The 26,759-nt window shown below is 38.8% G+C and overlaps 1 protein-coding gene across 1 annotated transcript in view; it reads left to right on the top strand.

Annotated features, from left to right (window-relative positions):
- tll1 (tolloid-like 1) overlaps window positions 1–24,941 on the top strand; it is a 36,293-nt gene extending 11,352 nt beyond the window's left edge. The window contains exons 3-22 of the mRNA XM_079462258.1: window positions 1,850–1,960; window positions 4,518–4,598; window positions 5,416–5,586; window positions 5,664–5,781; window positions 7,549–7,727; window positions 8,374–8,479; window positions 8,637–8,761; window positions 9,933–10,048; window positions 10,158–10,260; window positions 10,359–10,475; window positions 10,646–10,791; window positions 11,582–11,777; window positions 12,135–12,260; window positions 12,613–12,773; window positions 12,872–13,052; window positions 15,552–15,677; window positions 18,527–18,654; window positions 21,484–21,697; window positions 22,646–22,896; window positions 22,979–24,941. Coding sequence (XP_079318384.1) covers window positions 1,850–1,960; window positions 4,518–4,598; window positions 5,416–5,586; window positions 5,664–5,781; window positions 7,549–7,727; window positions 8,374–8,479; window positions 8,637–8,761; window positions 9,933–10,048; window positions 10,158–10,260; window positions 10,359–10,475; window positions 10,646–10,791; window positions 11,582–11,777; window positions 12,135–12,260; window positions 12,613–12,773; window positions 12,872–13,052; window positions 15,552–15,677; window positions 18,527–18,654; window positions 21,484–21,697; window positions 22,646–22,896; window positions 22,979–23,113 — 2,891 coding nt within the window. The 3' untranslated portion in view covers window positions 23,114–24,941. The remainder of the gene's footprint in view (window positions 1–1,849; window positions 1,961–4,517; window positions 4,599–5,415; window positions 5,587–5,663; window positions 5,782–7,548; window positions 7,728–8,373; window positions 8,480–8,636; window positions 8,762–9,932; window positions 10,049–10,157; window positions 10,261–10,358; window positions 10,476–10,645; window positions 10,792–11,581; window positions 11,778–12,134; window positions 12,261–12,612; window positions 12,774–12,871; window positions 13,053–15,551; window positions 15,678–18,526; window positions 18,655–21,483; window positions 21,698–22,645; window positions 22,897–22,978) is intronic.
- Window positions 24,942–26,759: the final 1,818 nt, after the last annotated feature.

Raw genomic sequence — 26,759 nt, forward strand, 5'->3', positions numbered from 1 at the left:
CACAAATTCAGCACAATGACAGACCAGTGTGGCCTGAATCACTTTCCTTGTTCACGCTGTTATTTCAGATTGTCTTGTTTCACCGTCTGGGCTGTTGACTGCAGAGTATCCTCATTTCAACTCTAAAGAGTAGAATTATTCAGCAGGGATTTAAATATGCATCGCCGTGTGGGGGCTGGATTGATGTTCTTCCAATGTGATGTTTAAATAGGGTTATCAATTCTGTGGCTTTTCACGAGCACACTTTGATTCAAAGGTCCAGTGTGTAATTTTTGGGATGATCTATTGATAGAAAAGCTTTATAATATACATAGCTATCCCTTCAGAGGTATATAGGTGTTTTTTCATTACATTAGAATTAACTATTTCTATCTACATACAACGCGGGTCTCCTTGCATAATTCGCCATGTTCTGTCTGAGGTCGTAGTGTTTCGAAAGGGAGGGGAAGGGTGATGTGAGCGGTTGGTTGCAATTCGCAACCTTGCCGCTATATTTCACTGACTGGATCTTTAAATAACTACTGTTTCTGTGATATTTTTAAGATATGATGAGATCAAATGAGAAATATTAAATGGTAAAAGATAAACCAACTACCAAGACGATGCAATAAATAAGATCCCTTTTTTAGATTGCATTCACTTTTAAACTGTTTTTGTATTTTACAAACAAAAAGCACTTTGTTGTCGTTACTCTATAAATAAGTAAAACATCTACCACCACAGTACAAACATTATCTTTGCATTTTCGATCATAGTTTCCTCTCTGCCTATTTGTTCATGTATACATGAGTATTTATATTAACAAACTGAGGTTCATTGTATGTGCAGAAAAGGTCAATTCTGTCTTCATTTACTCACCCTCAAGTTGTTCCAAATCTATATAAGTTTCTTTGTTCTGTTGAACACAAAAGAAGATATTTTGAAGAATGTAGGACAGGAAGCAGTTCTGGGGAAATTTTGACTACCATTGAAATATTTCTTCAATGGTATTCAATGGGGTCAAGGAACTGTTTGGTTATAATCATCTTTCTCTGTGTTCATCGGAACAAAGACATTTATACAGATATGGAACAACTCGAAGGTCAGTGGATGAAGAATTTTTATAGTATTTACATAAGTCTGTATCACAGATTCAGCCAAAGGATTTCGAAAAAATACTAAAAAATATTTACTATGTTACTATGTTAACATTCATTGGTGCCGAGCGGACAAGTTGTGCTTTAAAGTTGAGCTCAAAATTATTAGAATAATTTTTCTAATCTTTTTTGTGTCATCCGGAAGCTGAGATTCCCACAGATGCGTGGAGTGGGGTTAGATCAGTGCTAATATTAGTTCTCTATAAAGACTTTGATCCACTGGGGACCCAGACTCTGATTGTGATACAATCGCAGATTCAGACTGAATATTGTACGAGGAACTGATGGGAGAGGGATGGATGCACGTGCACAAGGGCGGAGTGCATGTCAATATGGAACAATCAAGATAGCGTTAAGCATAATTCTTATTGTTTATTGTTTTATTTCAAGGTTGAGGAAACTAATCTTGCACATACACATGGCAGAGCTCCCAATATCATATCGCAATATTCATGGTCGTCTTTATGCGCTGGCTAATTTAGGGATGCATGATGTCATGTCACGGGAGAGATACAGACATTGGGAAGATCAAATCAGATCTTAAAAGTGTGCAAATATGAAAAAAGTATGCATATGAATTACTATCAGTCAGTGGTCTGATCTGATCTGAGTCTCAGGGTAGAGTTGTCCGGTCAGTGCTTAGGTCATCATTTTATGCTGCCAAAAAGTGTTTATTTATCCTCTTATAATGTTCTTCTCTGGTTTCTTTCCAGCTGTATTTTGGGGAGATATTGCATTGGATGAGGAGGACTTGAAAATGTTCCAGATCGATGGGACGATAGAGCTCACACAGCAGTCACATGGCAGACAGGGCCACACGACTGGTAAGACGCATCATCACGTCATTCACTCTTAAAAATCAAGGTGCTTAAAAGGTTCTTCATAGCAATGCCACAGTAGAACCATTTTGGGTTCCACAAAGAACTATTTAGTCAAAGGTTCTTTAAAGAACCATCTCTTTCTTACCTTTTTCCTTTTCTTTACCTTTTTCTAGTCTGAAGAAAGCTTTTACCACAAAGTAAAAGCTTCACATTTTGTGAAACAGAAAGGTTCTTCAGATGTTAAGGGTTATTTATGGAACCATTTAGACAAAATAGGTATATATCGTGAAGCACCTTTGTTGTCTACACTCTTAATTTATAATAAAGTAAAGATTTAGGTAAGAGATGGTTCTTTAAAGAACATTTGACTTCTTGATGGTTCTTTGTGGAACTACATTTTTGTGTTTGGCATCTAAGAACCTTTCGAAGCACCTCAAGAGTGTATACATTGAAATATATAGAACACTAGCAGTCAAATGAACCATTTCTTTACTAATGCTTTTCTATCTTTTCCATTCTTACGGATTCGATTCTTATGTATTTCCATTATAAAAAGCAACCAGCAAGTCTGGATTACTTAAAAACATAATGGGTTTGACATGAGGGTCAGTAAATAATGGCAGAATTTAAATTTTTGTGTAAAATTGGGTTTGGCATGAAACATCTGTCATGCAATCTTGACTTTCAAAACTGAATGCTCCTGTCTGAGGTTAACACATTATCTGCCTTATCTGTGTTGCACATGTTTTTTCAGCTGGGTACAGAAGCAGACATGCAATACTGTAGAGACAAGGTTAAAGCTGCAGTCAGCAGCTGCTGAGGGTTGTGTCTGGTGCAGAACAACAACAATGACTGTGTAATGTGTAATGCCTCTTTCTGCGGTTCAGGGTTCAAGGTTTGAGCTACTGTTTGACTCAGTCCTTGAAGCCGCCCATGTGGTTTTATTGTCCTGGTGTCATGTTTAAAGTCATGTTCCTCCAGGCGACCAAGACCCTGTGGAGGGAGAAGCACACAGACTCAGCTTCTGTAGAGTTTGCATTTAAAATCTATGAATTTATCAGTCCGAGATGTTGAGGTGTCAAAAGCATAGAATAAATCAATGTCTATAAATGTTGTGGGCTGTGGGTGATCTAAAGATATTAAAGTCGTATTGAAGTTGAATAATGTGTGTGGGATATTGGGAGTTTATACTGTAGCTTTAGGTGTTTCGACTTGATAAATGCTCCTGTCTCAACTCCACTGCACCATCAGCAAACAACCCAAGTGTGTGTGTGTGTGTGTGTGTGTGTTTACCTTCAGCAGTAAGGCCTATTGTTCCATATGTTATAGTGCAAAAGTATGTATATTTGTTTGTCTGAAAATTTTGCTAACTCAATCACTGATATTTAAACAGCCTAAACAGACCAAAGCCAAAATGTGTGTGCATGTCTTTCCCGTTGGCACATTCTAGATACATAATCCAAGATGTCTGGACAGAGTCCTTCAGTGTACATCAGGATATATTTAGTACTGATTCACACAGACACACTAGGAGAGAGTCAACTTTGAGAACTGGGCGAAAGAACCATCAGCAATATCACCTTGATCCTCATCCAAATTTTTGGCAGCAATACGGAAGCGAGACCAAAAGTGGTGATAAGGATTCAGCTTTGCGTTTCCGTTCTGACCGGGGTTGTTACAGGATGTGCCACCAGGGCTGAAGGGCAAACTACATCAGGACCATGAACAGCGGGAGACTGATGCATGTTCAAACCAGTCAGGACAGGTCCTTCTCAGATTTTTCCAGATTCATAAGAGCTCAAGAGTCACACTGTATAGCTGTGTGTGTGCATATATCCCAGAGCTCAGCCTTTTCCTGCGTCTTCAATACAGAGTTTTGTTTGTTCCTCACTTTCCTGTCCATATCGGAGAAATTCCAAAGGGAGAGAAAGAGAGGGAAAATGGAAAGGGAAGAGAGCACAGGAACATAGATGTGTGAATAGAGTGAATGAAAAGAGTAGGTGAGAAGTTGAAGGAGGGAGAAGAGGACAGTGAATGTAGGGATGAAAAGAGATGAGGAAAGAGGAATAAATTAAGTGAGAAAAAGGCACAGGGCCAGTGAGAGGAATTTCACACATCGGTCTTGGCTCGGTCAGGCTATAGCACCAGGCAATGTTCATGCAACGTTATCAGAAGATATTCATGCACAGTTAGCAGAACTAGTCAACTAACTTTAGTAAGCAGACAAATTAATAAACTATAATAAAGCCCATAAAAACTATTATGGCCTTTGAAAAAAGAAAATTATGAAAATAATGCATTTTATTTAAATAATATAATTAAATTGCACATAATTAACTTACACACAATGGTTTTATGGTCAGTACTTATTAATCGATAACACAAGACATGCGAATGGGATTATTGTTTGATAAAATATAAAAATATGACACACTGGTAAATCATGAAAAACTTTCCATTTTTACTTTATAAACAATACAGATGATTAGTGAAAAGGATGCAGGTATTATTTAGTAAATGTTTATTGCATGCTACTAATATGTGTGTTTTTTACTCTCAGGTGGTCTAGATGAACATAATCCCAGTAAGAAGAGAGGGTCATTATATCTGTTGCTGGACAGAATACGACGGCTAGGCTTTGGTGAGTATCACTTTTCAGTAAAAAACTCAGTAAAACAGCACCTGATATGATGAAATTTACTATGTTCAAAGTCTTGGACTAAGGGTCTTTGCCTTTTGTCACAATAGTTTGTACAATAATAGTTTTGTATGTTTAGATTATATATTTATATGTATATATATGAAACCAGTTAATATATGATTAACAAGTACTATATTATACGTTTGTGAGTAGTTAATGGAACAAACATGTATGAGTCATGTTGGTGCCGGTAGCCCAATGGACTGTGTGCCTACACGTTGCCCGAAAGTAAAACAAATATCCAAAAATAAATATTACTAGAATTATTTATTTTTAAATGCCTATTTTCCAATATATAAGTTTTTTATAGTGCATGCTTACTCTTCGTCTCAAAAGGTTGCTAAACTTTTTGTTTTCATTGTATATTATCTCATGCAACAAATCTTCAGTGTCTTTTACAAATTTATTACAATGGAATCATGTGGATGGTGCAGTCATGTGCCGGGAGGTTGGATTTTATTGCAATAAAAGCTTGTGCATGTTTAACCTTCTAGAAAGCCTCCCTGGTTTTGACAGTGAGACATGTTTCACCAGTTTAATACCTTTAATCCCATCTCTCATTACTAAAAGAGCGATTGCATTTGATTTGATACGTCTGATATTTACAGATACTTATTTGTAGAGACCAAACGAAGAATACTTGAATTAAATGAAATACTTCTTGTGATAATGCAATAAACTTTCAAAGCACATTCAGTTTGTTTGTTTTTATATGACATCTTGTTTTATTATTATTTTTTCTCTCTGTGTGATGCAGAATCATGGCCAGTAAATAGCAGTGAAGATGCACCGACCTCTAAAGCCGGAGGGAAGAGTGGAACCGCCGTTAAAGGTGTGAAGTCTCGCCTGCCACGTGCTGCCACATCCCGAGCAGAGAAGATCTGGCCCGGGGGAGTCATCCCTTACGTCATAGGTGGCAACTTCACTGGTAAGGGACCGAGGTGTGTGCATGCCATTGGCCTATGAATGCTTGTGACAACATGTGAACATTTTTGTGTTTTTCAGGCAGCCAGAGGGCCATGTTAAAACAAGCCATGAGACACTGGGAGAAACAGACGTGCGTGACCTTCATCGAAAAAACCGACGAGGAGAGTTACATCGTCTTCACATACAGACCATGCGGGTGCGTGTTTAACAGTCTGAGTGACTCTGAGTGTCCTTTGTATTATAAAATTTTTTGCCATCAAGGAAATAATGAAAATGAGGTTCACACATTTATACTATGTCCTAAGAAACAGAGGAAAATGTGTTTCTTGCTCAGGAGACTTCATGGGCATCACAATGGGGTTTCTTTTAAGGTTTGTTTCAAAATTCCAAGAGAAATACAAATGGAAACAAAGTAGATAACAGTGAAAGTTCACTGACCAAAAAAAAGAAAGTTGAAGCATAGCTCTGATTATCCGATCTTCTATCCGAGATTCTATTGAGTCCTATCTGATCATTGTAAGGAGGTATGTTCGGCAAATCTAAACATAGACTATATGAGATTGTTGAGATCTTCTAAAAATCTAAAGGAGATAATATAAAATCACACCTTTTCTCAAGGAAATCTCATATGTGACCCCATGTACTTCACATCAAGTTTTGACTCTTCTGCGCTTTTGAAGGTTGAGTGAAACTCACTCTCATTGTTATGAGTGTATCCTGTAAGGTGTTTGTGTGTGTGTGTTGCAAGAACGAGTGACTGAGTGTCGGCTGAGACGACTGTAGTCGGCTTGGCTTTCCTTCCTGCCCCGTTACCACGGTGAGCAAAGCGCCTATTGTTCTTAGGAATGGAATCCTAACAGTGTGTTAACAAGGAAGAGAGAGGGAAAGAAGGAAATCGCATAAGTCTAGATAAACACGGTGGCTGCTTGAATATGTTGGATTATTTGCTTTTGATTGATCATTCGATCAACATTGTGTATCATCAGTCTATGAATGTCATTCGGTCTTATGCAGGGGAATTGAGGATATGAAGTCTTTTAAGGAGAAGTTGAATTGAGAGATGGTGGTGGAAAGGGCACAGGGAGGTGAGATGAAATAATGAATCAGGTTCAGAGATTATAGAGAGAAACATCATTGACAGAAGGGCAAGAGTAGATTAAAGCAGAACCGACAGACGTGGAGGAGAACATTACATAATAGTATCCATCTTACTGCACTTGTATCTTTTATAATCAGTGGATGTCATTCAGCAATGGACGACAGACAAAAATGTATTTGACAAAGGGGTTTGTGAGTAATGCTGTTTAGAAATGCGTGCTGACTGGTTGTTTTGTATTTATCTACATTAGATATGAAGGTTTATCATATTGGATGTTGCACATCTATCTAGATATTCATTTATAGGTTGCATTTAAGTTACTAGTCAACGTATTAATTTAGGTTTTAGTAACATTAGTTATCTTGTGGGTCTGTTTTTACCTATTTATTTATCTGTGTGTTCTCCACACCATTGGCTATGAAATGAGGGATTAAGGTTCTAATCCACGCTATAAATAGACCGACTGGAATTGAGATTACTGCTTTGTGTTTGTGTGTCTGAGACATGCCCAAATGAAGACTGTTGACATTCCATCTGGACAACAAAAACTCTGACTTCACAACCTTTGTGAATGTTTACATTATGGCACAGATGAAGGGCATATACTGACAGCATTATTAAACTCTCAGCCGATCACTACACTGGTATACCCTTCTCTGATTGGATGGCTCATTCCACGAAGCACACCTCTTTCCAGCATGATATTATTAATTCAAATACGTGTTTACTACAGGTGTACATATCAGACGGCAAGAATCTGTGAGTTACAATCATCACTGTGTGGTCCTCATCACTGTTCTGCACATGATGCTGACGTCTCGTTCAGGATGTAAAGGTTTAAAAGTGTCCTTTTTTTTTCTGAAGGTGTTGCTCCTACGTCGGTCGTCGAGGCAACGGCCCCCAGGCAATATCCATCGGGAAGAACTGCGACAAGTTTGGCATCGTTGTTCACGAACTCGGCCACGTCATCGGCTTTTGGCACGAGCACACGCGACCTGACCGCGATGACCACGTGACTATCATCAGAGACAACATCCAACCAGGTAATGGGTTACTAGTTCAATAAGGCCACATATATCTGGCCCTCAGCAGATATACAGTTAGTCTTGTTTTTATAGTGCTAAAAAAAGTTTGCACTGTAGTTCACGCACACTTGAAGTGACTGCTTTTCATTTTATTAGTTCGTAGCTTTTACAAGAAATTTAAAGGGACAGTTCATCCAATAATGAAAATTCTGTCAATACTTACTCACCCTTGAGTTCTTCCAAAATGTCTTTGTTCTGATGAACACAGAGAAAGATATTTGGAAGAATGCTTGTAACCAAACAGTTCTTGGCCACCATTGACTACCATAGTAGGAAAGATGACAATGGTAGTCAAAAGTGCACCAGAACTGTTTGCTTTCCTACATTCTTCAAAATATCTTCTTTTGTGATGAACAGAACTAATAACTAAGTGGAAGTCAATAGGGTACAAGGACTGTTTGGTTATAAGCTTTCCTCTAAATATCTTTCTCAGTGTTCATCAGAACAAAGAAATGTATAGAGATTTGGAACAACTTGAGAGTGAGTAAATGAATGCAGAATTTTTATTTTTAGGTGAACCGTTCCTTTAAGAGATCTCAATTCCAGACACGGTATGTATCAGTAACTTCTCAGTTTTAATACATCTGTATGTGTTTACACTCAGGTCAGGAGTATAACTTCATCAAGATGGAGCCAGGGGATGTAAACTCCCTTGGTGAGCCGTATGATTTTGACAGCATCATGCATTATGCCAGAAACACTTTCTCCAGGTGAGAATTACATCTCTCTCTCTCTCTCTATCACTCCCTCGGCCGTTCCGTCTCTATGTCACAGATAACAAAAACATTAACTAGGATTTCACACTCTGTAATCGAATTAAAATCTTTCAAAGCAAATATTTGCAATCGTTCTTCTGATGTTTCTCAGAGGAATGTTTTTGGACACAATTCTACCCTCTCGCGATGAGAACGGTGTCAGGCCTGCGATCGGTCAGAGAACTAGACTCAGCAAAGGAGATATATCACAGGCCAAGAAGCTGTACAGATGCCCAGGTAGGCCTGCAATTTGTGTGTTTGCGTGTGCGAGAAAGTGTAAATGGAAATGAAAGATCACACAGGGGTGTAAACTGAAGTCTGATGATCTCATATCACAGGCAGAGAAAGTGTCTCCTGATAATACGGTGCGTGTACGTGGAAGTGCGTTTGCTTGCATGATATCATTTATTTGCTTCGTCACTTTTATGATGCATGTGCAGTTGAATCTCACTCAGGAGAGAGGAGAGGGCCACGTTGACATTTCAGGGACAGAGAGCATGATGGGACTCAATTGCGTGTGGTTGGCATACGAGAGTGTGATTTTTCCCTGCTGTATCGTTTGCGTTCACACACTAGTGATGACGTTGTTTGTGTGTGTGTAAATGCATGAAGCATGACCCACTTCACACACAAAGACAATTAGCCTACAACTTTATAGTTTCTCATTTACTCTTAGGTCTCATGTCAAGCTTGAAAGGAGAAATCATTGTCAACTTCCATCGATAAGAATATTTGAGACATTCCACTTTTGAGTCTCATGTTGTGGAGTTCAACGTTTTTGGTCCAAAGTTCATAGCTCTGCTGTTAAAGCTTAGGCTGAAATATTGATGTTTGACTTCCAACAGAGCAAGTTCACCTACACTATATCTATCCAGCCAAGCCAAAGATAACAACTTATCTAACAACTCCATCTCAAATCAGCAATTGAGTCGGGTGGTTGTGTGACGTGTCTTTGTCTTTCTTTGAAATCGACACCCCAAACGCAGCACCACTTGCAACCGCAGTCCAATTAGCTGTGATGAAAAACAGAGGCCTTTCAAATGTTCGCCCAACCGCTACATCAGTAATTGGGAGGAACGTTTGGCAAATGTTAGCCGCAGATTTGGCCCCTCTTGAACCGAGAATCTGCTTCCCAGTCTTGCACGGATTGGCTCCTGAGGTCTCATTAGAACAGTCAATAGGTCTTTGTTACTTCATTGTGTTTTGTGTGACTGTGTGTGTTTAAAATTATATTTTTACCCAAGTTGTGAGCCTGCACCGAACTGGCAAAAACAGTGAGACAGTCTAGCAACTGTAGTCCATGTAGTTCATGAACAAATGAGAAACTTTAATCTAACAAATAGTTCAATAAATCTGTCAAAGCAATCCTTTTTTAATATATCATGATCTCTTATTGGTCTCTCTCCAGCATGTGGCGAAACGTTGCAGGACTCAGTGGGGAATTTTTCATCCCAAGGATATCCGAACGGATACCCCTCATATACACACTGTGTGTGGAGAATCTCTGTCACACCTGGGGAGAAGGTAAGACACCGCTTTTGACTTCACAAAGGTTGTTTGCATAAAATGTATGACGCATTCATCTGCTAGATAAGGTTTGCAGTGTATGACGGCTGTGTGTTGCCCGTTTCAGATAGTGTTAAACTTCACCACCATGGACCTGTACAAGAGCAGTCTGTGCTGGTATGACTACATCGAGGTTCGGGACGGATACTGGAGGAAAGCACCACTGCTGGGTACATACCAGAATATTTGTCGTTTTAAGAAATAATTTCATACTGATGACGTTCTTCCGATTCAACATGTCATTGTTAATTTGTGTGTTCATGCGCAGGTCGCTTCTGTGGTGATAAAATTCCAGACGTTTTGGTCTCTACAGACAGTCGGATGTGGATTGAGTTTCGCAGTAGCAGCAACTGGGTTGGAAAGGGATTCGCAGCTGTCTATGAAGGTGTGTGTGTACACTATTACGAAACTGTTATTTTATGTACCTTAAAGATTTAATTTTGTAGTATTGGATGAAATCTAAAACCTTGAAAAGTTCCACTTTTAATCGAAGTGATAGTACACAAATTTGCAGTCCCTGGGGCTTAATCTTTAGAATCTCTGTCTGTCCTGAAGCGATATGTGGAGGAGAGATCAGCAAGGACTCAGGACAGATTCAGTCTCCAAATTATCCAGATGACTACCGTCCATCTAAAGAGTGTGTGTGGAAGATCACAGTGTCTGAGGGTTATAGTGTCGGCTTGAGCTTTCAGGTCTTTGAGGTGAAGCTTTTCTCTTTTATGTGTTGCCATTTGTTTCCATCTTCTGTTTCTATTTTAGTCATAGTGTCTCTCTCCTTTATCTTTTAGAAAGGGAGAGAAACAGAAAAGCAACATTTTGTGCAATATTTAAAGTGGAAGTTCACCCAAAAATTCTAATTCTGCATAATTCTTCTGCAAAACACAAAAGAAGATACTTTAAAGAATTTTGGTAACCTAACAATCGCGAAAGCCTTTCACTTCTATCGTATAGAGACAAAACCAATGCAAGTGAATGGGTGCCAACAACATTCTTCAAAATATCTTCTTTGTGGAAGAAAGAAAGTCACACATGTTTTTTCATTTTTGGGTGAACCATACCTTCAAAGTTTGACCCCCTTGTGTTCATGTTTGTGTTAGACCCACACATCATTAACACCTTGATTTTACGCTACGGCCGCAGATGTGCCAGCCAAAAAACAGACGCGCTTGATTATTTACACACAAACGTCAGAATGTTATTACAAGCCGTAAGTATGCATGTGCACGATTGTATGCATCAGTAGGTCAAAGGTGTGGAATTGTTCAGTCGCAACGAAAACACGCTCTATCCCTTTGCATACATACACTCACACTTTTTCTTGCACGCACAAAGTCTATAAAGAGCAGGACGTGCACTAGACCCCTTAGCCTGCCGTAAAGCACACACAGTGACGCCTGAGATCCTGTTTTTATTGGATTGTTTCCTAGACACTGACACCTACGGTGCCGTTGCCACGCAAACGTCATTAACACATAACATGCATGTGTGCAGATCGAGAGGCACGATAACTGCGCGTACGACTACCTGGAGGTAAGAGATGGCCTGTCCGAGAGCAGCCCTCTGATCGGTCGTTTCTGCGGCTATGATAAACCCGAAGATATCCGATCTTCCTCCAACACCCTGTGGATGAAATTTGTGTCTGACGGGACTGTAAATAAAGCAGGATTCGCCACAAACTTCTTCAAAGGTAAACACACATACATAGAAACTTGGGCTGTACATTTAAGTGCAGTCATTTATAAAAAGATGACCTGTAAGTTCAATTCAAATATATATATATATATATATATATATATATATATTATTTTAAGTTGAAGAAGTGTACTAAGTGTACTGTACCTCAGAGACCATTTGTAAAAAGTAACTTATTATTATTATTATAGACTATTGAATTAATGAATCAGCACACACATATTAAATTGCTTAATATTCTTAATTGACACTCATTGATTTAAACCTTTTAAAACATTTAAAGCTGCTATCAGTTTTGCTGTTCAACCATAACTGTTCAAATCACTGACTTTCTCTCTGTCCCCTAAAACAGAGGAGGACGAGTGTCTGAAGCCTGATAATGGGGGCTGTGAGCAGAGATGTGTGAACACATTAGGAAGCTTCAAGTGTGCCTGCGATCCTGGATACGAACTCGCTCCTGACAAGAAGAGCTGTGAAGGTAGGAGAGTGTGTGTGTTCATGCATGCATGGTGCACAGGTGCTTCCGTCTGCCCGGTTCAGACACACTCAGCGGATGCCAAGACCAATCGAAGGGTTGAGGAAAACATCTGCAGTCAACAGGAAAACAACAGGAACAAACAGCACTCAGCCCATATTTACTCTCCTCAGAAACCATGCGGTTTCTGCGCTTAATAAAGCACAATGCATTGCAGTCGCATTAAAATAACACAATCCCCATCAAAGACCCGTCCTTTCAGTCTACCTTTAATTGAAAGCTTATTAGTTAGCACACATGGAGAAAAACTCCATGCAGAATGTGTTTTGAAAACTGTGTTCTTTCTATCCAACAGCTGCATGTGGGGGTTTGTTGACTAAGTTGAACGGCACAATCACCACCCCCGGCTGGCCTAAAGAATACCCCCCGAACAAGAACTGCGTGTGGCAAGTGGTGGCCCCAGCTCAGTACCGCATATCCATGCAGTTTGAAACCTTTGAACTGGAAGGAAACGAGGTGAGAACACAGCGCGGAAGTGTGTGTAATTGTTTACATAGCATGAAGGGATGGATGAAGATTTATGAGTTTATTATGGATGTATTTCATCTGCGCAGGTGTGCAAGTATGACTACGTTGAGGTGCGCAGTGGCTTGTCATCTGACTCCAAGCTTCATGGGAAATACTGCGGCACGGAGGTTCCCGAGGTCATCACCTCCCAGTTCAACAACATGCGAATCGAGTTTAAATCGGACAACACTGTATCCAAGAAAGGCTTCAAAGCTCACTTCTTCTCTGGTAAGACCACCATGTCAGCACATTTTGTATTTGTAATGGAGATTTGGGCGACTTTTTGCTGTTTTTCCATCTCCACCAAAGCTTGCTAGTACTGTATGAATGTAAATTTAGAAAGCTATTAAAACATTTTCTGAGGTCACAGCATTTCAGGATATGACTGTATCGTGAGAAGTTCTGAGGGTTTGGAACGTTAATCCAAGGGCTAAAATCTGGAATTTTGTAGAAAGGTGATTTTATTTGCTTTTTAAAGATTTTAAAATCTTTACTTTGGTTTATGAGATCAGAGTTATTGTGTTTTTTTGGTTTTATTGTTGTTTCCTTAATATTTTAAATTAGCTTTTATTTTTAGGTGTATTCTTAGGGTAACTTTAGTTCATTTATTTTAGAAATTCTGTTATTATATACTTCTTTATTTTTTATGTTGCCATATAAGATTCATTTTATTTAGTTTATTTTGGTTTTATTTAAGTATAATAATAAATTTTGTGTCCTACATTTTCAGTTTATTTTAATTATTAATTTACTTTCCGTTTTTTCAATAATTGTAGGCCAATATTTGATTTGATTTTCATAAACAAAAAAGTGAAAGTACTTTTAGTAAACTAAAAGTGTTTATTAAACTAATATAACCTTGCACAAGATATGTTTGAATTTTCTAATATGTTAATTGTTAATATTATATTTCTTTCCCTTTAACAGTATAGTTCACCCAAAAATGAAATTTCTGTCAACACTTGCTCACCCTTGATGGTTTCAAACCTGTATAGATTTTTTTTTTCTGCTTAACACAAAGGAAGATATTTGGAAGAACGTATCTAACCAAACAGGTCTTATACCCCATTGACTTCCATAGATATGGCAGTAAAAAGGGGATAAGATCTGTGTTCAGAAGGACACAGATATGTATACAGGTTTGAAACAACCTGAGGGTGAACTTCCATTTTTGAGTGAACTATCCCTTTAACCAACACACTCTCTCTCAAAAACAACCTATCCAAAGTCAGTAAACCGCACATAGAGGCATTTCTTACTGGCTTGTTTTCTAAAACAAATTACTTACAGCTTAAGCATAATGGGAACTTGTTAAACTGAACTACAAACAGTGACTGCCACTTTCTTAGTCATCTGTTTGTATTTGGGCCTTCTTTATGTATTTCTACTGTATAGCTGGCATGCACAAATGAACATTTACAGCACACATGGTGAACGGGCTCCCTATGTATTTGAGGCATGCATGAGTGAGAGAATAGGTCTTAATGACTTATAATAGCATCTCTCTCATTGTCCGGAAAGACCTGAGGGTTGCATTTTTACTGGCCCAGTGCCGACAGACTTAGGAAGCTCCCCAGAGCTCTCCCACACACACAACTAAGCTTGTGAGAGATCGAGCCGAAGGAGCGCATTACTGAAAAGGATTCATCTATGGTGAAAAGGTGAGATTACAACTAGTGGCTCCAGGCTGTGAATACATGCCAACGTTGATCTATGACCGCTTTACCTCTTCTGATGCACTAGACCTATAATCTGACAGACGGGTTTTGAAGGGAGTAACGTGTGTTGGGGATGTTACAACTAAATTGGACAGCATAAGCTACTTCATTTTTTCACATTTGTTTCTCTAGCCCAGGGCTGGTCAACGGGCGGCCTTAACATTTCAAATAAGTGGAGAGACTTTAAGAACGTGTGCTATAAGAAATGCACGTCCTGAGACGCCACAACTTTGAAAGTCCAAAACGCTGGTACATTCAATACAAAAGTAATTCCCACGGCTCATAATGTTTGACATCTTATAAAGCGATTTGATTGGTCTGTCTAAGAAACTTAATGTTATTTGCAACATTACAGTTGGCAATCCACAGCGACAGGTAGTCGGATTGCACAAGTGAAATGGCGTGTGCCAAAACGTGTCTTCTGTCCTCAAAAGTAACTTTAAGACGCCAGTTTCACGTAAAGGAGCAGGGGCAATTTAATTTGACTTTCATTCATTTAACCATCTTCATAAATATCTTGTGGAAAAAACAATGCCACCCTCATCTTGGAAGTAGGCTACTTGGTGGACTGGGGAGTAAATGAACAGTAATTTCATTTTTGGGTAAACATATGCATAAAGGAATATAAAATACAATTAAAAAGACAATATCCCTTTTAATTAAATATCATGAAAAGGCACAAATACTGGATGCAATATTTACATAGCATGTTTTTATATATGACCTAAAAGTAACAGTAATAATAACAATATAAAAAAGGAAAAAAGCAATAAATAACAGAAATACAAAATAATAGAAGAAATGATGATATGGCCCGCATCCTATTTATACTTTTGGAATCTGGCCCCCAAAGAAAAGTAGTTGAAGACCCCTACTCTAGCCCATCCTAAAGTAGTCCTTGCTTTTAAGACATAATAAAGCCTATAAGAATCGCACTGTTTATTTGAAATTCACCACATCCTTCCCCTGCTCCCAGCAAACTGACGGTTCATCCCTTCTCTTATTTCAGATAAAGATGAATGTTCAAAGGATAACGGCGGATGCCAGCATGAGTGCATCAACACTATCGGCAGCTACATGTGTCAGTGTCGCAACGGCTTTATAGTGCACGAGAACAAACACGACTGCAAAGAAGGTATGTACAGAACCGGCTCTCGCGAACACTAAAGAAAATAGTGGCCAGCAGAAGGGTGAGGGTAGTCATCCGGCAGACAAGCATCCAGCATGTGTAAGCACACGCTCTGTTGATGTATGCAACATTCTGCTGAGGTTGGGCCAAAAGCCACAACCTTGAAAAAGACTCTCACCCTGCAACTCTCATCTCAGCATTTAATATGCAGAGTAATGTCATCTTCGGCCAGTCTTCCGACTTGAGTTTGTCTCTTATCCATCAATAACTATTACAATCTCATAACAGAGAGAGACATATTTATTCATACTTTTAAGGGAGTCGTATCATGAGTGCTGTAGTTAAGTCGTAAAGTGGCATCAGTTCTCCAGATCTCCACACATGTTGAAGCATTTTCTGTGGTGTCTCACACTATGCCATTTTCACAAAAGCACCGTCAACCTTAAGAACTGCAGGCCTTTTAAAACGTTTGTGGCCTTTGGAAAGTTTAAAGCTGTGAGTGTGTGTGTGTTTCTCTTTGAAAAGAAAAACAACTAGACCTGAGGAGAGGAGGATAGAGATATTACCCTTTAAGCTCTAGAGTCGGTGTCAAGAAGTTTAACCAAACTGGAATACACACACACACACACACACACATACACAACATGCATGCAAACACATCACACCAGTTACTGTCTCAAGGCTAGCTCACGCATTCTGATTTTAAACATCTGTTTCAACAAACAAGCTTCAATCTGGCTTCTGTTTTCATTTTTTTCTCCACATAAGTGTGTGTGTGTTTGTGTGTGTGGAAATGTGTATCTCTTAATAGCTTTTCAGTAGCGGCACTATATTACACTGGCTTTATGAGTTACTTACAAGTAGAAGACATACACCAAATCATATTATGACTGTGAACAACAATAACTTTGTGTGTGAACCAGTCACGACGCGCACAACTGTACATCAAATATGTTTCGACGTCTGTGATTATGTCACATCACGCAGCAGTTTTCAGTTCTTTATACACAAATTGCTTGTCACTGAAACTTCTCACATCACGACTAAGAACATAGCGTTACAGAATCAAAAGAGCCATATGGTATCTTTAAATTGAACATATGGGGCAGTCAAGAGCTCCGGTTGGCTGCTCTCTAATGATTTTGCTGTACATATTGATGATTTAGTGATATGAGAGAGCGAGTGCAAGAGAGAGAGAGTACCACCGATAGCACGTACAGTACAGGATCATATACGACCTGTGTTTTGCATAGAAACATAAACAGTTGATTTTAAACTGATAGTTCACACAGAAGATATTTTGAAGAATGCTGTTTACTGGCCCATCTTGCATTGGTTTTGTGTCCATTTAATAGACGTAAATGGGAGCCAGTGCTATCCGGTTACAAGCATTCTTCAAAATATCTTCTTTTTTGTTCTGCGGAAGAAAGAAAGTCATTAAAGTTTAATTTAACTTGTTATATAAACACCATGTACCTTTTTGTTGTTTTTCGGTTTTCTTATTTTACCCTGTAAAGCTGCTTTGGACAAATGCACATTCTGAAAAGCGCTATATAAATCAAATTGATTGAATTGACTAAAGGTTTGAAATGACAAGAGGGTGAGTAAATGATGACATCATTTTCTCATTTGGTTGAACTATCCCTTTAACTTTCAAATAAACACTTCATAAGCATACACGCCGTGGTGCAACATCAGTGTTTTGAAAGCATGTGTTTGTATAAAGACCAGAGGCAGAATGCTGAAAATACTTTTGTTCACTAATGTACACTGACCTGATTCCAACAGCGAAGAATAGAGGCTTATCCAGACTTAGTGCTCCTGTCTGTGTACTCTCTCTCTCTCTCTGTGTGTGTGGTACAATACACACAAAAGATGAGGCAGTGCACTAATAAAAATGCTTCGTTTTGCAAACATGTTGCCTACGAAATATATCATCAGCGTAGAAAGTCAATTGAACAGTTTAATTTAAAAGTGTACCTGACTTCTTAGTATTTCGTCTGTTCCATTGTTGTTGGACAGGAGGGATGGTATGAAATGTTTGTGTAAATCCTGATGGTCCATGAATGCTATCCCAACATGACCTGAGCATGTTTCAAAGAGCATATTGCTTGCTTCAGTGCAACCCAAAGTATGACCTTGTGTGCAAATACTGTATATATAATATGGTTCTTTATTTCACGTCATAAACTTCTTTGTCTTTCTTTTGTCAAATTTAAAAATCCATCATTTTCTATGTAGTTCCAGACTTTGGACCCTGCAGTACAGTTCGATCTCTAGAGTATTGTTGTCACATTATATTAGTGGAGCCATTCATAATAGATAACACTTAGAAAGAGAGGTGCACACCGGCTGACACACACACACGCACACGCACACACTCTGCAGGGTTTGTCAAAAAGGTTTGTTTGGCCTGATTCCTCAAGGTCAGCTTGGCTCTATCTTCATCTATTGTAGTGTAGTGTGCGAACACACTGAAAAATGTTTTGCCAAAAATTCCTTGGGAATATTTTGAATACTTTTGAGAAAAAAGTCTCTCTTTGAGGAGATCTCTTTCATATACAGGTGACTCTCAGGCTAAGGAATGATCTCAGGTAAACATACCAAAGGTTAATACTTTACTGTAATACTTTTTTGGCGAAGTGTTCACACACAGTATATCATCCAGCACAGAGTTCATGTAAAGTTGCCATTCGGCCAAAGCCATATGAAAAATTGTAATGTTGTTTTGACTTGCATTCGGTTCCTGCCATAGGATTAAATGTTTCGACACTAAAATGACAAATGTAGGTTAACTTTACTGTAAATAGCTTCGCAAGCCTGATTTGTATTTCTTTTCTTCTATCTCTCTCTAGCTGAGTGTGAGCACAAGATCCACAGTGCCAGCGGAACCTTCAGCAGCCCCAACTGGCCTGACAAGTACCCCAGCAGGAAGGAGTGCACCTGGGACATCACCGCCACTCCCGGCCACCGCGTCAAAATCGTCAGTGTTTACAATAGTTTTCTCATCACTATTAATATTCTATGTGTGTGTTGTGAGTGGAATGTACAGTATGCTGTGTTGAAAATCCTGGTTCATTTTGGTTAACATGTCCCAGGAGGACCTCTTTCTATTCTGCGTAGGTCCTTTTTTTAAAACATCTCTTTTATACAAAAATAGACCAAACACTATCACAAGTGTTTGGATGAGGATCACTATGCGATTCGCTGGATGCACTGTTTACTTGACCGGTCCAATGGGTTTATATCTGTGCTGCAGAGTTTATATACAGTAGTTTATCTGAAAAGTCCAGCGTTTGGCTTCCATGCAGCGCATAACTAAAAAACAGGCTGTGTAATGATAAGGAACGATTACAGCAGGACCCTTACGAAAAATGTGCTTTCAACTTCATTTGCGTATACTCAAGCTAAAGTTCAAGCATATTTTAAATGTACTTTATGAAGCAGGTATAATAGTCAAGTCAAGTCAGCTTTATTTACGTAGCGTTTTTTACAATTTTCATTGTTACAAAGCAGCTGTACAAGAAAACATTGACTATAAGCAAAACATAAAAGGTTATGCAAGTCAAAACACCGGTCAAATATCAGACACTATAAATTCCTTTATGCAGTGTTAATTAAATAAGACTATAAAATTCTAGCAGCCCCCCCCGGCCAGTTAAACAGTGCAAAACAATATGCAAACGGTGGCGAGGAACCCAAAACTCCATTGGAGGAGAAAAAAAACCTCAGAGGGGAACCAGGCCTGACCAGGGGATTCCAGTTCCCCTCTGGCAAAAGCTGCAGCCTCTATCATGCTCTATCATCACAGCATTTGTCAGGTCTGGGTATGGATTGCGCCCTCCCCGCTCTGGTAACCTTGGACTGCGTCCTGCCCGCTCTAGTAACCTTGGAACAATGAGACAAGACTGGCTGATACTAGAGTACTAATATCAATGTAGTAGTAGTATACTATTTCAATTCTTCTTTGGAAGTTAGTTTACTATTGATTTATGTTCAGTATACTGGAAGTGTAACCCAACTGTAAAACTACAGCACAAAAGTTTTTTCGTACAAGTGAACTTTACTGGTTGTTTAGTAGCTGAATACTTGCAGCACATTTTTATGAAAATACTTAATGAAATACTTAAAGTGTGAACATGTTTAGCGATAAATACTCAAATATTACACATGTAACCAAAAAGACAAAAACTTTTTTAATAGGTAACTTACTTAAATGACTAAATAAAAACATGCCAGTTATACTTTATCTTTAATCAAAATATTAATCTTGATTTAAAGCGTCCAGCATAAAAGTTTGTCTTTACATAATATATTATGTCTCTGCACTGTGCATATTTATTTTGTATTTATTAAAACAAAAACATACACATACATGTATATATTTAGGAAATATTTGCATGAATATATTTACATTTATACATAATTTAAATTATATACAAATATTTATACATTTTTACATGTTATATTCTTCTTAAATATATACATCTATGTGTACGTGTTTATAAATGTACAAAACTATTCTGGATGCGATTAATCATGAATAATCGTTGAACAGCTCTTAATAAAAGTATAGGCCAAATATAGTGTACTTAGACTTTTCTGTAAGTATAAGTCAAATATACCTACATGTAACTACTAGGTATATTTCTGAGAAGTACCTAAAAAAGTATAAATATTTTTTAGTTATAGTTTAAAAAGGGATACCAATAGCACAATGGAATAACCTACAGTACTATAAATACATAGCTGAATAAACAAATACAAGTAAAAACATCTTAGCCTTTATGTATGTTGCCAACCCCCGGTATGCTGTACATACGACAGTATGTGCTATCTCTGTTAAACTGCCTTTACATGAAACCCAATAAACCTTTACACTCTGTAAAAACATCAAGCGCACTGAAATCCAGCTGCGGTCAGTGAACCCCAGCAATGACCAAAACCCATGATGAAGACACGCCCGTGACACCATGTACAGTAATCCTATTGTGTCCATCTCACGTTCACACAAATAATCCGACACATTTCCGCACACACACACATAATCTCTCAATCTAGCACGTACCCACACAAACACATCCATATGCGCGAGCGTTTCTCCTTTATAACACATGAACATACTGAACAATGTACACACGATGAAAGTCAACAAAAACGTACTTAATAAATCACATTCAAAATATCTAAGCAGCTGTTTCCTCTAGTTCGTAGTTAAGATTTTAATATATTAGCATGTCGAGGCAAGCATGTTAACAGACTCACATGGGTTCTCCCACTGCTCTCTGGATCCGAGATCTGTTCGTGCCTAAAGTGATTCCACTTGAAATGCCTCTCATCTGTCTACCTTGAGATCTTAGGGAGGATATAAGTAAAGCCGCAAAAAGGAGATTTTTATTGTTAGTTTTGATTAAGAAGTAGTGGATTGTTTCAGAGTAGATTGGAGTTAAAAGCACATCTCAGCAAATCTTGGGAAAACCTGTATGATCTAACTTTCATTGCTCTCTGTGTATAGCTGCTGCTATTGTTTTAAGTACTAGAGATACAATTACTTTACAAAGTGTAATATAAACTCACAAAACACCAAGTACCGCTCTTATTTGCGTGGAAAAGACAGATATTTCCAGAACTCAAGACTATGTTTCAATAACACATTTCAAGTCAGCAATAAAATGAGCGCTGCTGCATACATTTTTCCTCAAAACTCTTAACTGAGAGTTGGGACTGCCAGATGTTTGTCACTTTGATGTGTTGCGCAGAAGATATTCATGAGACATCTTTCCTCTTTTCCCATCTCGCTCTTTGTTCACAGTCATTTAATGAGTTTGAGATCGAGCAGCACCAGGAGTGTGCGTACGATCACCTGGAGGCCTTCGATGGAGACTCGGACAAGGCACCCATCCTGAGCCGCCTGTGTGGCAGCAAGATTCCAGAGCCGCTCATCTCCATGGCCAACAAGATGTACCTGCGCTTCATCTCTGATGCCTCAGTGCAGAGGAAGGGCTTCCAGGCCACTCACTCCACTGGTAACTATTGTGCCGGATATTTTGCTGTATATGTTGTTGTTGGGATATATAAACACTTGGATCACATGTGACATGGCCCGGGGTAGAGAAGTGATTGAAATAGCATTTTCACAGTTTAACAGAGCCCTCTAGTGGAAGGTTGCAGAATTACATATTGATTAGTGTATCAGTGTTTATCCTCAATTGACCTTACCCTAAGCTCCAACCGGAAATGACCACGAACAGCTAAATATAAAAGATAAATATTAGATTGATATTATTATGATTTGGGCTGTGCCACATGATTTCTTAAATGCAGATTTTCTTTCCATAAAATACAAATGTGTGATAAAATGTATGTGCCACAAAACTTTACCTAACATGTCCATAGAATACTGGCTATGATTCTGTTAGACCTTTAGATTACAGCAGTTTAGTTTGGTTTAGTTAAGTTTAACAGTACTTGACTGTCTTCATTCTGAATACTTTATTAATTAGAATGAATAACTGGCTATATGAAAAACTCAAGACTAAACATACAAACGGCCTAAAGCAATATAAACAAGGTCGGGTCTGGGGGGCTCGGGGGGCATTTCCCCCAAGATTTTTCTTTGGCCCCTACAAAAATATCCAGCTGACATTTAAAAGAATTAAGAATGAAATACTAATGAATAAATATCTTTTTGTATTATCTATTAAATAATGATCTGTCAATTTAATCACAGAAAAATGTAAAGATTTTGCACATAATGAACTTTATTTATTTGCCCAACCAAAATATGTGATTCCCCAGTCGAGGCCAGTCTCATACCGGGCCTGAATACACATAAAAATACTGTAATAAACTGTAGTATACTTTATTATATTACTAAACTGATGTAATGTGCGCTACAGTATTTACTTTTAAACCTGATGACAACATCAAAGAAAATTTTATTATCATTAATAAATAAATAATATGTTTTGTAGAATGCGGAGGCCGACTGAAAGCAGAAGCACGGCAGAAGAATCTATACTCTCACGCTCAGTTCGGAGATAATAACTACCCTGGACACACGGACTGCGAGTGGCTCATCACTGCAGAGTCCGGTTACAGCATCGAGCTCACCTTCACCACTTTTGAAGTGGAGGAAGAAGCCGACTGCGGGTACGACTACATCGAACTTTACGATGGCTACGACACCGGAACGCACAAACTAGGACGCTTTTGTGGATCTGGGGTACGTATATAGTTATGAGCCAAATGTTAAATTCATTTGAAGTAGGCTATTCACCTTCTGATCAATCCATCTCTTTGTTTAGCCCCATGAGGAGCTTTACACCGCCGGAGACGCCGTGTTGATTAATTTCCACACCGATGACACGATCAGTAAGAAAGGCTTCCATATACGCTACACCAGCACGAAGTTTCAGGAGGCGTTACACACGCACAAGTAACAACAGACGAAAGACAAGATACAGAGGACGTGAATGAAATGTTACAAAGACACACAAGGAGAAAACGGACTCCAGAAATCTGCTCAAACTATCGATTGAGTTATTTCAATCGAGGACCCTGCCGTGACGTGTTTACTTCAATGTAACTTGTGTTCAGTATGGAAGTGCTGTCAGTGTTCCTAAACACCAATCAGCTGCTCTTATGTGTGGGGTAGCTCCGCCCACTGGACCACAGAATGGTGTCTTAAATGGACTTAAATAGACATTAAATGGTCAACCCCTTGGAAACCCACACGAAAATAGTTTTTGGTTCTCAGTTTTCAGACTGCTATAGAACTAACGTGCGTATGTATGTGTTGCATGTCTCGTGATGTTCTGGACAGCATGGTGTGTGAATGAGAGACAGGGAGCGTGAGAGGCCTTCAAATAACCAGCCTGGTGATCAGAACTCATTCGAACATAAGAACCATTATGTTAGCTTTAATGGCAAACCCCTTTTTTTCACTGAACTAGCATTAGTTATGTATGTTAATGTGTAGCTTGATTTCACAATAAGCTTCCTTGCATATTGTAGCTTATTGTTTATGTCTGCAGTGGACATATAAGCTAAAGTGAGTGACTATGACTGCATTTTCACTGTATACCAGGATCATATGCTCTACTCGTGAGCAAACTCTTCGATGGAACTCGACAGAAATATCTTTACACGGACGTAGAAAATCGGTCCATCTAGGCCTCCGCATGAGCCAAGGTGTTACGACAAATATAATTTGGACAGACTGTTAAAGAAATCATGTCAGACAAACAGGAAATTATGTCATAACGCCATGTCTGTTACAGCTGTCACAGCTTGATGTAACTCTGTGCGCTTTATATGCACTTAACACAGACGAAAACAAGACTGGATGGAACTGTGCGCTCAAATGAACTCATGGGCAGTACCATTGAAAATGTGTTTGCGCAATAAGAATGCTCACTCAATTCTTTCAAGGGAACGTTCCTCTATGCTATATTCCCAAATGGCAATCTGCGTTTTCTTCAATCGCTGTTGAAGGGAATTTCTATGGTGCTATGCAGTGTCCCAAAAAGGTCCCATGAGGCAGTGCTCCAACCGTTCAGTGAATGTGTTGGTCTAATGGAGAAGCAACGGTGAAGTAATGTTGCCCATCAACACAGAAAGACCATTGCATTGACGGCACTAGTGTTGTGGAGGAACAATTATTGCCTTAGAACCAAAATGTACATTCTTGCACATGATGATGTTTCTGTAGATAATTGTCGCTGTTTTTTGTTTTGTTTCTGAAATTATTATTATGTTTTATTTGATATTAAGTTTAAAGAACTTGAAACTTTACGTAAAAGAAAATCTTACAGACTGACCTGAAGTCGTCCCTACGTCCAGGTTCATATACAAACAAAACACACACGTACACTTAGTACCTACATAAACACTTGGTCACATATAACAAGAAGAAAAACAAGGATAGAGTATTCTTAATGCTTTAGTGTGCAGTAAGACTGCGTGAAGTGTGGTGGTATGTGTGCATCCGGGATTGAGTGATAGACATCACAGGTCATGTGACTCTGATATTTATCTGTATGTGCCAAGCTCCTGTTGATTCCCCATTAGGTGAACTATGACGTATGATGTTACACAAGATTTCCTTTTCCTGCCTAAATGAGGAGAAAGAAATCTTTGATTAAATTCACATCAGGTTTACAATATGCGTGGTCTTGTTCTGTCTTCCTGTCTTCTCATCAGGGTTGGCCAGAATTCAAAAGATAGGAATTTTGAATCATGAGCGTGAATCTGAAGTGATTTACATACAAAAAATAAAGAATAAAAAATTAAATGACTTCAATTCAATATTTACAACACAAACAAAGTGTTTTCCATGCCTAAAAAACTCATTTATTATAAAGTTATACTTGGATAACTATGAAGTAGTAAGTAAAAAGTAAGATAAAATAAAATAAAAAACATTTTAAATCTTTTTTTATCTTCTTAACATTAATATTATTCATATACCTTTATATCAAAGATTTTTAAAACCATTTTAAAAGGGATATTCCACCCAAAAAAATGGGATCTGTTACGTCCCAGAGGTCTAGGGTATAGGGACATTAACATTTATTATCAAAATACCTTCCTATGTGCCAAACAATAAATTGTGCCAAATGGTCTATTTACAAAATGTACAACATTCACGAGGATGGGGAAAAGGAAAGAAGGACATGAGCGGTGCTAAATCAAAGAAATAAACAAAACAAAAACAAGTCTAATTCACAGAAAGTCCCTCTAAACTAACTTACCCACACCCACATGAAAAAAGGGAAACAAAAGGATCTTCAACGTCTGAGACGTCTTAAATAAACTGTGCTATCTAACCAAAAAGACTGAAAGAAAACTTACAAACAATAGATGGCACCCCCTCCTTAGTGGAATAATACAATGAAGATATAGTATCCTACGTATGTAGGTCAAGTGACGTTCTTCCTATCCACTTCTCTCCAAAGTATACACAAGATTAACGTGTGTACACCACAGGGTTCACCCAAGTAACATGCAAATAACACAACAAGACAGCAACAGACAATTGAGTGGTTTGAATTGAGTCTGCAGTAGCGACATTAATATCGTGAAAATGTCTTCACAGATGACATGTAGCTGTTGTTCAAATGTCACTTAGCTGGACATTAGATTTGTAAGCATGGTTGATGGTCTCCACCACCCAATGCGACAATCTCTGCCTTGATAAGAGCTGACCTCTTGACAGACAAAAAGGTAGAGGTCCATAGAGGTCATTGGGCCAACACAGCTGAGGCGTTCCAGCCTGTTCCCAGTCCTGCCCAGCCGGCGAGTCTGCCGGCCTCTCAGCCTCTCCTGCCCAGCCAGCATGCCAGCCGGTACCCAGTCCTTTCAGCCGGCGTTCCAGCGGGTACCCAGTCCTGCCCAGTCAATGACTCAGCCGGCCTCTCAGCCAGCGACTCTGCCCTGGACTCCTCGCTCCCCAGCGCCACCCCGGAAAAACACTCCCCACCTAGCCCAAATCCCTTTGGACTCCCCCCCAATGGAGTCATGTGTATGTTTTAGTGCCCTGTTCAGATTGTTCCCCTGCTTGTCCGCGTTCCCTGCCTGGTTTTAGTTTATCTTCTAGTGTTTAAGACATTGTGTCTGTTATTTTGGTTCTAGTTACATTGTGAGTCTTGGCTTTTTGGTACCCTTGTTTTATCCCCCTCGTGGTAAGTGTTTATTTAGCAGTTATGTATTTTAGTCTTGTCAGTGTTTTTCCCCATCGTGGGTGTTTATTTTTGTATTTTGTAAATAAAGTTTTTTTTTTACCAACACCTTCTGTTAACCAACGTCTAGGGAACTTTTGTTTATTTGCTTGTCCCAGTTCTCCTTGTACACAAATGAGTCTGTAGCGATTTTAACTAGTTAAACACTTTACTGGGGTTGAAAGGTTAACCACACCACATGTAATTTGAGTGCATGTCCACTAGATGGCAGCAATACTGCAATCAATCGCTTCGGTTTCAGCAATTTGCAGAAACACTAAACATGTTGTTGTAACACATAAATGTGCCCAAAAGGTAGTACTGTAATTTAGGAGGATCTGGTAAAAGGACATATGCAAAACACATG

The sequence above is a fragment of the Barbatula barbatula genome (assembly GCF_947034865.1).
Source record: "Barbatula barbatula genome assembly, chromosome: 8".
Classification (NCBI taxonomy): Eukaryota; Metazoa; Chordata; class Actinopteri; order Cypriniformes; family Nemacheilidae; genus Barbatula; species Barbatula barbatula.